The sequence below is a fragment of the Somniosus microcephalus genome, unplaced genomic scaffold (genome assembly GCF_052327205.1).
Source record: "Somniosus microcephalus isolate GS21.2 unplaced genomic scaffold, FLI_Smic_1.0 scaffold562, whole genome shotgun sequence".
NCBI lineage: Eukaryota > Metazoa > Chordata > Chondrichthyes > Squaliformes > Somniosidae > Somniosus > Somniosus microcephalus.
In genome coordinates this window covers 119,834-132,877 of record NW_028225749.1, presented here as the reverse complement: position 1 = coordinate 132,877, position 13,044 = coordinate 119,834, and the positions used below count along the sequence as shown (strand labels likewise).

Here is a 13,044-nt window from a genome sequence, read left to right as displayed (position 1 = left end):
ATCACCAGCTCCAGAGCAGACTTGACCCTGTTGGCGATGACCTTGGACAGAATCTTGTAGTCCACATTAAGCAGTGAAATGGGCCGCCAGTTTCTGATTTCTTCCCTCTCCCCCTTCTGCTTGTAGATGAGGGTGATGATGCCTTTCCTCATCGATTCTGACATGCTGCCAGCCAGAAGCATACCCCCGTACACTTCCAGCAGGTCTGGGCCCATCCAGTCCCACAGAGCCGAATACAACTCGGCCGGTAGGCCGTCGCTTCCGGGAGTTTTACTCGTCTCGAAGGACAGGACGGCCTTTGTCAGCTCGTCCAGAGTTAGCGGGTGATCCAGACTCTCCCGCTTGCTGTCGTCTAGCACCTCCGAGATAGACGACAGGAAAGACTGGGAGGCCGCGCTGTCTGTGGGCTTCGCGTCGTACAGCCCGGCATAAAAGGATTTGCTGATCCTTCGCATGTCAGGCTGCGAGGACGTCACAGAGCCGTCTTCCTCCTTCAGGCTGTGGATCACAGAGCTCTCTCTGTGTACCTTTTGGAAGAAGAAACGCGAGCACGTCTCGTCCTGCTCCACGGAGCGGACTCTGGAGCGGAAGATGATCTTGGAGGACTCTGAGGCATAGAGCGAGGCTTGCTGGCCCTTCACCTCTTGGAGTTCCTCCCTGACATTGACTCCCATCGACTGCAGCAGGAGCAGATTCTGCATGCTTTTCTGGAGTCGGGACATTTCCCTCTGTCCCTCTCTCGCCTTCTGAACACCTTTGAGGATGAAGAACCTCTTGATGTTCGTCTTGATCGTTTCCCACCAGTGCGCCGGGGAATCAAAGAGGGGTTTCACGGTTCTCCAACCTTTGTAATCCCTTTTGAGTTCCTCAATGTTTTCTGGGGTCAACAGTTTCACGTTCAGCTTCCATATCCCTCTGCCTACTTTCTGGTCTTCCTGTGGGTGACAGTCGGCTAGTAAGAGGCAGTGGTCAGAGAAGAACACCGGCTTGACGTCGGTGGATCTGACCGAGAGAGCTTGGGACACAAACAGGAAGTCTATCCTGGAACGGACAGACCCGTCTGGCCTGGACCAGGTGTATCTGCGCGGCGCTCCATCTGCAGGGTTGCTGAAGATGTCGTGCAGCTTGGCGTCTTTTACCGCTTCCATCAGGAGTCTGGACGTGGCGTCCAGTTTGCTGTCGGCTCTGCCGGATCGCCCAGCCGCATCGATGATGCAGTTGAAGTCACCGCCCAGAATAACCGGCCTGGACGTCGCCAGCAGCAGCGGTAGCTGCTGGAAGACGGCCAGCCGCTCGTTCTTGAGAGCCGGGGCGTACACATTGATCAGCCTGAGCGGGGCGTTCTTGTACAGTACGTCTGCTACGAGGAGGCGGCCACCCACCACCTCCTTAACTTCGGTGATGGTGAAGTCACCTCCCCGCAGCAGAATACCCAGGCCGGAGGCACGGCAATCGTTGCCTCCTGACCAGATCGATTGGTCGTGGGGCCACCATCGCGACCACTGCCTGTAGTTGCTGAAGTGCGGTAGGCCGCACTCCTGCAGGAACAATAGGTCGGCCTTGACCTTGGCAAGGTACCCCAAGGTGGAAACACATCGCGTCGTGCTTTTGATGCTACGCACGTTTATGCTTGCAATTTTTAAACCCATTTTAAATTTTAAATAGAGTTCAAGTCCCATTTTAATAAGCAGTCCTTTATGCTGTTTCCATCCCTTGGGGCTGGACCTGCATACACACAGTGTTAGAGAAAAACTGTACTTGCCCTGGGCTGAGGAACTCGCCCTGGTCTCTTGAGGGGTTGCTGTACCGGCAGGGGGATGACGGCGGTGAGAAGAAGTCTTCTTCCTCATTCGTGGATGGTTCTTCCCTCAGCCTGTCGCCTGTGGTGTCGTGGCTCCCGGTTTCCCGGAGCAGGTGTGCATCGGTCGCTTCATTGCTCCCGGTTTCCCGGAGCTGGGGTATGGTGGACGCTCCGCTGCTCCCGGTTGTCTGGAGCTGGGGAGCGTCGGGCACTTGGCCGCCCCCGGCGGTCTGGAGCTGGGGGACGTCGGGCACTTGGCCGCTCCCGGCAGTCTGTAGCTGGGGAGCGTCGGGCTCTTGGCCGCTCCCGGCGGTCTGGAGCTGGGGAGCGTCGGGCACTTGGCCGCTCCCGGCGGTCTGGAGCTGGGGAGCGTCGGGCACTTGGCCACTCCCGGCGGTCTGGAGCTGGGGAGCGTCGGGAACTTGGCCGCTCCCGGCGGTCTGGAGCTGGGCTGCATTGTGCCCTTCGTTGCTACCGGTGTTCTGGGGCACGGTGATCACTCCTGTTTGTTTCTTTTCGCTCAGCCACTTTTTTTGTTGTTGGTGACTGTTCTTTTCTTGCCCTTCCTCATCAGATGAGCAGCTGCTGGTGTTGCCCGTTTGGGGCGGGTGCCGCCTTTTTTCCACAGGCCTGGACTTTGGCGGCCTCTCTCTTTGGGGGAGGCTTTTTTTCTTGTTCTTTCGTTTGACCTCCTGCCATTCTCCCAGTTGTTGTTCTCCAGCTGCCTCCTCTTCCATGGTCTCTGGCTGTTGGGGAGGAGGCTGAGTGCTGGTTGCCTGGGTTTGGTCGTTTCCAGTGAGGGCCTCTGCGGTGGGAGCGGTGCTGGTCTCCTTTGAGGCGGCCTTGTTGACAGGTCCTTTAATTGCCTGCGCATAGCTGCTGCTGCGCCTTGGGCAGGCCTTGTAGAGATGGCCTGTCTCCCCGCACAAGTTGCAGCACTTGCTCTCCTTGCAATCCTTCGTCTGGTGGCCTTCCTGCTTGCAGTTGCGACAGATGGTGACAGTGCAGGTCGCCGCCACGTGCCCGGATCTCCCGCAGGTTCGACACACCCTGGGTTGTCCCGCGTACACCATGTAGCCCCGGCTTCCACCGATGGCGAAGCTGGAGGGGAGGTGCTGGATGGCTCCTTTGGCATCCACTTTCAGGGTTACTTTGATCTGGCGTTTGCTGGTCCAGATCCCAAACAGGTCATTTACGTCAACGCTGTTCCCGACACTGTCGACGTATCTGCCGAGGAACGTCAGCACATCGACCACAGGGATGTGCGGGTTGTACATGTGTACAGTGACCAACCGGTTTCTTTGTGTTGGGAGAGTGAATAGAGGCTCGGCAGTCATAACTGAAAGCAGCGTTTCACTCCCCTTTTCCTTAACTGCCTGCAGAAATTTCAGGCATGCCGCGACGTTCCTGAACGTCACATCAAAATGTCCACTGCTGGGGAAATCCTGCAGAGCGAAGATATCCGCAACTTGGAAACCGCAGCATCCGGTCAAGATCCTCTTCACAAAAAGGGAGCGGTCGATGGGCGATTGTCCCTCCACCTTCTTCACTGTGACTCGGACAGTGTTCCGGACTCCCTGTCTCGCTCCTCGGTTTGCTGCAATCTCGCTTGCAGGTCGCCCGTCACTCCAGGCTCTCGAGCTCGCTGTTCCATTGGCCGCCGTCGCGCCTGCCAATCGCTCTCTGCCCCGGGCTGCCAAGCTTGCTGCTTGCTTGGCCCTCGTCTCGCCTGCCAATCGCTCTCCGCCCTGGAGTCCCGGGCTCGCTTCCTCATTGGCCGACGTCATGCCTGCCAATCGCTCTCTGCCCCGGCCTCCCGAGCTCGCTCCTTCGTTGGCCGCCCTCTCGCCTGCCGATCGCTCTCCGCTGCAGGCTCTCGACCTCGCTGCATGGTCGGCCGCCACCTCGCGCTGCAGGTCGCTCTCCACTCCGGGCTCCCGCAATCGCTCCTCCTCCAGCGGCCTCGGTTTCTGCTCCCGATAGCTCCTTTCTCGGGTTTCCTCGCTCACTGCTCCCTCAGTCGCCATCTATGCAGATCGCTCTGCTCTGATTGGATCAAGGCCGAAGCCAGCATGAAAATGCAGCCAAACCAGAAACACCAGTATCGCGACACAAGGTCAATTTGCATCAGAATCAAGCAGATACTGATAAGAACAGATACTACACTTGATCTTAGCCAAAAGGCCGAGAAGCGATAGCCTGTAAACTCCCGCCGACGCGCAAGTGTCCCTCGGCCTCTGTCTTCTCCGTCAATCTGGCCGCGGTCGGCCGAGCGCAGGTGCGACGGCGGGCCTGCAGCAAGAGAGCAATTTCGGCCAGGGCTTACTTACTTGCAAGCCAGACGAAAAGCCGTGCCCGTATGGCACCCCCTTCCCTTCGGCGGAGATGACGCCATGAAAGCATTTGCATTTTGCGAGCAATTAACCAACCGGGCGGCGCGCAGGAGCGCGCCGGCGGGGCTTGCGGTGTCCCCTCCCCCCTCCTTTTCCAACGGGGGTGGGCGCAGTGGCTCAGAAATCCAACAGGGTGCAGCACGGTCCAGGTCAGCTGCAGAGCGGGAAAGGTGGCGAGGCCCCGCCCTGAAATCCAGGGCACGTCCCCATATGCAAATAAGAAAGAAAAACACAATTTTGACATGCAAACGCAGAGCGAAAAACACCCCCGAAGGCGGCTGCTTAGCCTGCGGCGCGGCCGGCCAGCGAGCGGGTGAAAAGTAAGGCGGCGGCACAACAAGGGCGAGCCCGAGCGGCTCTACAAAGGAAAGACAGCACGGCTGAAAGTGGTGCGAAAACTTTTTCTGCTTTTGACTTTTGCGACTTCCCACCCCAAAGAGGGGAAGCTGCACCGCTCCCGGAAGCACTGCAATACCAGGTCGATGCGTGGAGTGGACGGAGCAAGCCCCTGTTCCATCTCCCTGTTCCAAAAATCAATTTAATATTTGGTCCCCAGATAGGGGACGTATCAGATATTAAACTGATAAGAACAGATTTTTTTATTTTTTTTATTTCAATATATATGCTTTATTCATAAAAATCTTTGTTCATGTACATGACACTGCAGTCCACCTCTGGTACAGTGCAAATTAACTTCAGCACATGGCACTCAATTTACAAATTACATTACATTTATCATTACATATATCAAAGCATGTTTCAATATATTACAATATACACTCCACAAATCATATTACAGATGAAAGCAGTACATGGTACTCTCTTTACACAAACAGGTACATTTTCATTACATGTTTTATAAGTCATACAGCCCAAGGGGGGCCGAGGTGCATTCCAACATTTCTCAAAATACATTACATTACAATCCACCAACCGTATTATATATGGCTTAATAATACACATGAATGCAGTTCATGGTACTCTATTTACATTCACAGATTACAAGTGCTTTACAATTAACACACTTGTACGTCATGCGGCCCGAGGGGGGGTTTCCCACTGGTTTCAGCCCCTCAGTGTACACTGGCGGGAGGACCTTAAACTGTGGCCCTTCCCCATCGTGCCTTGGCGGCGGCGGCACCAACCTTTAGTGCGTCCCTCAGCACGTACTCCCGGACCTTGGAATGTGCCAATCTGCAACACTCGGTCGTGGACATCTCCTTGCTCTGGAAGACCAGCAAGTTTCGGGCAGACCAAAGGGCGTCTTTCACCGAGTTGATGATCTTCCAGCAGCAGTTGATGTTTGTCTCGGTGTGCGTCCCTGGGAACAGTCCGTAGAGCACAGAGTCCTGTGTTACCGAGCTGCTCGGGATGAACCTCGACAAAGACCACTGCATCTCTTTCCAGACCTTCTGTGCAAAGGCACATTCCAGAAGGAGATGGATGACGGTCTCGTCCCAAGCGCAGCCTCCTCGCGGACAGCGTGCGGTGGAGCAGAGACGTCGGGAGTGCATGAAGGATCTGACGGGGAGGGCCCTTCTCACCACCAGCCAAGCTACGTCTTGGTGCTTGTTTGTGAGTTCTGGCGATGAGGCATTCTGCCAAATGACTTCGACAGTCTGCTCAGGGAACCATCCGAGAGGATCTACCATCTCCTTTTCCCGTAGGGTCTCGAGGACGTTTCGTGCTGACCACTGCTTGACAGCTTTGTGGTCAAAGTTGTTTGCCGTGAAAAACTTTTCCACGAAGGACAGGTGGTCTGGCACGGTCCAACTGGATGGAGCGTTCCGCGGCAGCGTCGCCAGACCCATCCTTCGCAACACCGGGGTCAGGTAGAACCTCAGCACGTAGTGACACTTGGTGTTTGCGTACTGAGGGTCCGTGCACAGTTTGATGCAGCCACTGATAAGAACAGATACTACACTTGATCTTAGCCAAAAGGCCGAGAAGCGATAGCCTGTAAACTCCCGCCGACGCGCAAGTGTCCCTCGGCCTCTGTCTTCTCCGTCAATCTGGCCGCGGTCGGCCGAGCGCAGGTGCGACGGCGGGCCTGCAGCAAGAGAGCAATTTCGGCCAGGGCTTACTTACTTGCAAGCCAGACGAAAAGCCGTGCCCGTATGGCACCCCCTTCCCTTCGGCGGAGATGACGCCATGAAAGCATTTGCATTTTGCGAGCAATTAACCAACCGGGCGGCGCGCAGGAGCGCGCCGGCGGGGCTTGCGGTGTCCCCTCCCCCCTCCTTTTCCAACGGGGGCGGGCGCAGTGGCTCAGAAATCCAACAGGGTGCAGCACGGTCCAGGTCAGCTGCAGAGCGGGAAAGGTGGCGAGGCCCCGCCCTGAAATCCAGGGCACGTCCCCATATGCAAATAAGAAAGAAAAACACAATTTTGACATGCAAACGCAGAGCGAGAAACACCCCCGAAGGCGGCTGCTTAGCCTGCGGCGCGGCCGGCCAGCGAGCGGGTGAAAAGTAAGGCGGCGGCACGACAAGGGCGAGCCCGAGCGGCTCTACAAAGGAAAGACAGCACGGCTGAAAGTGGTGCGAAAACTTTTTCTGCTTTTGACTTTTGCGACTTCCCACCCCAAAGAGGGGAAGCTGCACCGCTCCCGGAAGCACTGCAATACCAGGTCGATGCGTGGAGTGGACGGAGCAAGCCCCTGTTCCATCTCCCTGTTCCAAAAATCAATTTAATATTTGGTCCCCAGATAGGGGACGTATCAGATATTAAACTGATAAGAACAGATTTTTTTTATTTTTTTTTATTTCAATATATATGCTTTATTCATAAAAATCTTTGTTCATGTACATGACAATGCAGTCCACATCTGGTACAGTGCAAATTAACTTCAGCACATGGCACTCAATTTACAAATTACATTACATTTATCATTACATATATCAAAGCATGTTTCAATATATAACAATATACACTCCACAAATCATATTACAGATGAAAGCAGTACATGGTACTCTCTTTACACAAACAGGTACATTTTCATTACATGTTTTATAAGTCATACAGGCCAAGGGGGGCCGAGGTGCATTCCAACATTTCTCAAAATACATTACATTACAATCCACCAACCGTATTATATATGGCTTAATAATACACATGAATGCAATACATGGTACTCTATTTACATTCACAGGTTACAAGTGCTTTACAATTAACACACTTGTACGTCATGCGGCCCGAGGGGGGGTTTTCCACTGGTTTCAGCCCCTCAGTGTACACTGGCGGGAGGGCCTTAAACTGTGGCCCTTCCCCATCGTGCCTTGGCGGCGGCGGCACCAACCTTTAGTGCGTCCCTCAGCACGTACTCCCGGACCTTGGAATGTGCCAATCTGCAACACTCGGTCGTGGACATCTCCTTGCTCTGGAAGATCAGCAAGTTTCGGGCAGACCAAAGGGCGTCTTTCACCGAGTTGATGATCTTCCAGCAGCAGTTGATGTTTGTCTCGGTGTGCGTCCCTGGGAACAGTCCGTAGAGCACAGAGTCCTGTGTTACCGAGCTGCTCGGGATGAACCTCGACAAAGACCACTGCATCTCTTTCCAGACCTTCTGTGCAAAGGCACATTCCAGAAGGAGATGGATGACGGTCTCGTCCCAAGCGCAGCCTCCTCGCGGACAGCGTGCGGTGGAGCAGAGACGTCGGGAGTGCATGAAGGATCTGACGGGGAGGGCCCTTCTCACCACCAGCCAAGCTACGTCTTGGTGCTTGTTTGTGAGTTCTGGCGATGAGGCATTCTGCCAAATGACTTCGACAGTCTGCTCAGGGAACCATCCGAGAGGATCTACCATCTCCTTTTCCCGTAGGGTCTCGAGGACGTTTCGTGCTGACCACTGCTTGACAGCTTTGTGGTCAAAGGTGTTTGCCGTGAAAAACTTTTCCACGAAGGACAGGTGGTCTGGCACGGTCCAACTGGATGGAGCGTTCCGCGGCAGCGTCGCCAGACCCATCCTTCGCAACACCGGGGTCAGGTAGAACCTCAGCACGTAGTGACACTTGGTGTTTGCGTACTGAGGGTCCGTGCACAGTTTGATGCAGCCGCACACAAAGGTGGCCATCAGGATGAGGGCGACGTTTGGTACGTTCTTTCCCCCTTTCTCTGGAGATTTGTACATCGTGTCCCTCCGGACACGGTCCATTTTCGATCTCCAGATAAAGTGGAAGACGGCTCGGGTGACTGCGGCGGCGCAGGGTCGGGGTATGGGCCACACCTGCGCCACGTACAGCAGCACTGACAGCACTTCGCACCTGATGACCAGGTTCCTTCCCACGATCGACAGGGAGCGCTGCTCCCACATTCCCAGTTTCTGGCGTGCCTTGGAGATACGCTCCTCCCAGTTTTTTGTGCATGCCCCAGCCGCTCCGAACCATATTCCCAGCACCTTCAGGTAATCTGACCTGACGGTGAAGGGGACAAAGGATCGGTCGGCCCAGTTCCCAAAGAACATGGCCTCGCTTTTGCTGCGATTTACTTTCGCTCCCGAGGCCAGTTCAAATTGGTCGCAGATGCTCAGCAGTCTGCGGACCGACAGCGGATCCGAGCAAAAGACGGCGACGTCATCCATGTACAGGGAGGTCTTAACCTGAGTGCCTCCGCTGCCTGGGATCGTCACCCCTCCAATGCTCGAATCCCTTCTGATGGATTGGGCAAAGGGTTCGATACAACACACGAACAAGACGGAGGAGAGAGGACAGCCCTGCCTGACTCCAGATTTGATCGGGAAGCTTTCTGATTCCCACCCGTTGATTAGGACTGCGCTACTGATGTCTGTGTAGAGCAGTTGGATCCAATTGCAGATTCCCTCCCCAAACCCCATTTTGGAGAGCACGTCCATCATGTACGTGTGCGATATTCTGTCGAAAGCCTTCTCCTGGTCCAAGCTGATTAAGCAGGTGTGCACCCCCCTGTCCCGCACGTAGGCGATCGTATCCCTGAGTAGCGCGAGGCTATCAGAGATCTTCCTGCCGGGTACGGCACAGGTCTGATCTGGGTGGATCACCAGCTCCAGAGCAGACTTGACCCTGTTGGCGATGACCTTGGACAGAATCTTGTAGTCCACATTAAGCAGCGAAATGGGCCGCCAGTTTCTGATTTCTTCCCTCTCCCCTTTCTGCTTGTAGATGAGGGTGATGATGCCTTTCCTCATCGATTCTGACATGCTGCCAGCCAGAAGCATACCCCCGTACACTTCCAGCAGGTCTGGGCCCATCCAGTCCCACAGAGCCGAATACAACTCGACCGGTAGGCCGTCGCTTCCGGGAGTTTTACTCGTCTCGAAGGACTGGACGGCCTTTGTCAGCTCGTCCAGAGTTAGCGGGTGATCCAGACTCTCCCGCTTGCTGTCGTCTAGCACCTCCGAGATAGACGACAGGAAAGACTGGGAGGCCGCGCTGTCTGTGGGCTTCGCGTCGTACAGCCCGGCATAAAAGGATTTGCTGATCCTTCGCATGTCAGGCTGCGAGGACGTCACAGAGCCGTCTTCCTCCTTCAGGCTGTGGATCACAGAGCTCCCTCTGTGTACCTTTTGGAAGAAGAAACGCGAGCACGTCTCGTCCTGCTCCACGGAGCGGACTCTGGAGCGGAAGATGATCTTGGAGGACTCTGAGGCATAGAGCGAGGCTTGCTGGCCCTTCACCTCTTGGAGTTCCTCCCCGACATTGACTCCCATCGACTGCAGCAGGAGCAGATTCTGCATGCTTTTCTGGAGTCGGGACATTTCCCTCTGTCCCTCTCTCGCCTTCTGAACACCTTTGAGGATGAAGAACCTCTTGATGTTCGTCTTGATCGTTTCCCACCAGTGCGCCGGGGAATCAAAGAGGGGTTTCACGGTTCTCCAACCTTTGTAATCCCTTTTGAGTTCCTCAATGTTTTCTGGGGTCAACAGTTTCACGTTCAGCTTCCATATCCCTCTGCCTACTTTCTGGTCTTCCTGTGGGTGACAGTCGGCTAGTAAGAGGCAGTGGTCAGAGAAGAACACCGGCTTGACGTCGGTGGATCTGACCGAGAGAGCTTGGGACACAAACAGGAAGTCTATCCTGGAACGGACAGACCCGTCTGGCCTGGACCAGGTGTATCTGCGCGGCGCTCCATCTGCAGGGTTGCTGAAGATGTCGTGCAGCTTGGCGTCTTTTACCGCTTCCATCAGGAGTCTGGACGTGGCGTCCAGTTTGCTGTCGGCTCTGCCGGATCGCCCAGCCGCATCGATGATGCAGTTGAAGTCACCGCCCAGAATAACCGGCCTGGACGTCGCCAGCAGCAGCGGTAGCTGCTGGAAGACGGCCAGCCGCTCGTTCTTGAGAGTCGGGGCGTACACATTGATCAGCCTGAGCGGGGCGTTCTTGTACAGTACGTCTGCTACGAGGAGGCGGCCACCCACTACCTCCTTAACTTCGGTGATGGTGAAGTCACCTCCCCGCAGCAGAATACCCAGGCCGGAGGCACGGCAATCGTTGCCTCCTGACCAGATCGATTGGCCGTGGGGCCACCATCGCGACCACTGCCTGTAGTTGCTGAAGTGCGGTAGGCCGCACTCCTGCAGGAACAGTAGGTCGGCCTTGACCTTGGCAAGGTACCCCAAGGTGGAAACACATCGCGTCGTGCTTTTGATGCTACGCACGTTTATGCTTGCAATTTTTAAACCCATTTTAAATTTTAAATAGAGTTCAAGTCCCATTTTAATAAGCAGTCCTTTATGCTGTTTCCATCCCTTGGGGCTGGACCTGCATACACACAGTGTCAGAGAAAAACTGTACTTGCCCTGGGCTGAGGAACTCGCCCTGGTCTCTTGAGGGGTTGCTGTACCGGCAGGGGGATGACGGCGGTGAGAAGAAGTCTTCTTCCTCATTCGTGGATGGTTCTTCCCTCAGCCTGTCGTCTGTGGTGTCGTGGCTCCCGGTTTCCCGGAGCAGGTGTGCATCGGTCGCTTCATTGCTCCCGGTTTCCCGGAGCTGGGGGATGGTGGACGCTCCGCTGCTCCCGGTTGTCTGGAGCTGGGGAGCGTCGGGCACTTGGCCGCTCCCGGCAGTCTGTAGCTGGGGAGCGTCGGGCTCTTGGCCGCTCCCGGCGGTCTGGAGCTGGGGAGCGTCGGGCACTTGGCCGCTCCCGGCGGTCTGGAGCTGGGGAGCGTCAGGCACTTGGCCACTCCCGGCGGTCTGGAGCTGGGGAGCGTCGGGCACTTGGCCACTCCCGGCGGTCTGGAGCTGGGGAGCGTCGGGAACTTGGCCGCTCCCGGCGGTCTGGAGCTGGGCTGCGTTGTGCCCTTCGTTGCTACCGGTGTTCTGGGGCACGGTGATCACTCCTGTTTGTTTCTTTTCGCTCAGCCACTTTTTTTGTTGTTGGTGACTGTTCTTTTCTTGCCCTTCCTCATCAGATGAGCAGCTGCTGGTGTTGCCCGTTTGGGGCGAGTGCCGCCTTTTTTCCACAGGCCTGGACTTTGGCGGCCTCTCTCTTTGGGGGAGGCTTTTTTTCTTGTTCTTTCGTTTGACCTCCTGCCATTCTCCCAGTTGTTGTTCTCCAGCTGCCTCCTCTTCCATGGTCTCTGGCTGTTGGGGAGGAGGCTGAGTGCTGGTTGCCTGGGTTTGGTCGTTTCCAGTGAGGGCCTCTGCGGTGGGAGCGGTGCTGGTCTCCTTTGAGGCGGCCTTGTTGACAGGTCCTTTAATTGCCTGCGCATAGCTGCTGCTGCGCCTTGGGCAGGCCTTGTAGAGATGGCCTGTCTCCCCGCACAAGTTGCAGCACTTGCTCTCCTTGCAATCCTTCGTCTGGTGGCCTTCCTGCTTGCAGTTGCGACAGATGGTGACAGTGCAGGTCGCCGCCACGTGCCCGGATCTCCCGCAGGTTCGACACACCCTGGGTTGTCCCGCGTACACCATGTAGCCCCGGCTTCCACCGATGGCGAAGCTGGAGGGGAGGTGCTGGATGGCTCCTTTGGCATCCACTTTCAGGGTTACTTTGATCTGGCGTTTGCTGGTCCAGATCCCAAACAGGTCATTTACGTCAACGCTGTTCCCGACACTGTCGACGTATCTGCCGAGGAACGTCAGCACATCGACCACAGGGATGTGCGGGTTGTACATGTGTACAGTGACCACCCGGTTTCTTTGTGTTGGGAGAGTGAATAGAGGCTCGGCAGTCATAACTGAAAGCAGCGTTTCACTCCCCTTTTCCTTAACTGCCTGCAGAAATTTCAGGCATGCCGCGACGTTCCTGAACGTCACATCAAAATGTCCACTGCTGGGGAAATCCTGCAGAGCGAAGATGTCCGCAACTTGGAATCCGCAGCATCCGGTCAAGATCCTCTTCACAAAAAGGGAGCGGTCGATGGGCGATTGTCCCTCCACCTTCTTCACTGTGACTCGGACAGTGTTCCGGACTCCCTGTCTCGCTCCTCGGTTTGCTGCAATCTCGCTTGCAGGTCGCCCGTCACTCCAGGCTCTCGAGCTCGCTGTTCCATTGGCCGCCGTCGCGCCTGCCAATCGCTCTCTGCCCCGGGCTGCCAAGCTTGCTGCTTGCTTGGCCCTCGTCTCGCCTGCCAATCGCTCTCCGCCCTGGAGTCCCGGGCTCGCTTCCTCATTGGCCGACGTCATGCCTGCCAATCGCTCTCCGCCCCGGCCTCCCGAGCTCGCTCCTTCGTTGGCCGCCCTCTCGCCTGCCGATCGCTCTCCGCTGCAGGCTCTCGACCTCGCTGCATGGTCGGCCGCCACCTCGCGCTGCAGGTCGCTCTCCACTCCGGGCTCCCGCAATCGCTCCTCCTCCGGCGGCCTCGGTTTCTGCTCCCGATAGCTCCTTTCTCGGGTTTCCTCGCTCACTGCTTCCTCAGTCGCCATCTATGCAGATCGC

General features: G+C 56.1%; 3 protein-coding genes and 4 pseudogenes across 3 annotated transcripts; all 7 read right to left on the bottom strand.

Annotated features, from left to right (window-relative positions):
* Positions 1-1,224: 1,224 nt before the first annotated feature.
* LOC147081433 (uncharacterized) lies at positions 1,225-3,135 on the bottom strand. The gene is made up of 2 exons (XM_085980807.1): positions 2,277-3,135; positions 1,225-1,298 (listed from the first exon to the last, which is right to left on the bottom strand). Exons 1-2 carry the CDS (start codon positions 3,076-3,078, stop codon positions 1,225-1,227), a joined length of 876 nt encoding a protein of 291 aa, XP_085836933.1. The 5' UTR covers positions 3,079-3,135.
* A 715-nt stretch (positions 3,136-3,850) lies between these two features.
* Positions 3,851-3,997, bottom strand: LOC147081432 (U2 spliceosomal RNA; annotated as a pseudogene).
* A 638-nt stretch (positions 3,998-4,635) lies between these two features.
* Positions 4,636-4,839, bottom strand: LOC147081431 (U2 spliceosomal RNA; annotated as a pseudogene).
* Positions 4,840-6,066: 1,227 nt separating this feature from the next.
* LOC147081430 (U2 spliceosomal RNA) lies at positions 6,067-6,148 on the bottom strand (annotated as a pseudogene).
* Positions 6,149-6,786: 638 nt separating this feature from the next.
* On the bottom strand, positions 6,787-6,992 carry LOC147081429 (U2 spliceosomal RNA; annotated as a pseudogene).
* Positions 6,993-7,355: 363 nt separating this feature from the next.
* On the bottom strand, positions 7,356-8,773 carry LOC147081428 (uncharacterized). The gene has a single exon (XM_085980811.1). It carries the CDS (start codon positions 8,771-8,773, stop codon positions 7,445-7,447), a length of 1,329 nt encoding a protein of 442 aa, XP_085836937.1. The 3' UTR covers positions 7,356-7,444.
* Positions 8,774-10,898: 2,125 nt separating this feature from the next.
* LOC147081427 (uncharacterized) lies at positions 10,899-13,031 on the bottom strand. Its single transcript, XM_085980806.1, has 2 exons — positions 11,442-13,031; positions 10,899-11,198 (listed from the first exon to the last, which is right to left on the bottom strand). The coding sequence occupies exons 1-2, from the start codon at positions 13,029-13,031 to the stop codon at positions 10,899-10,901; spliced, it is 1,890 nt and encodes a 629-aa protein (XP_085836932.1).
* Between the last annotated feature and the right edge of the window lie 13 nt (positions 13,032-13,044).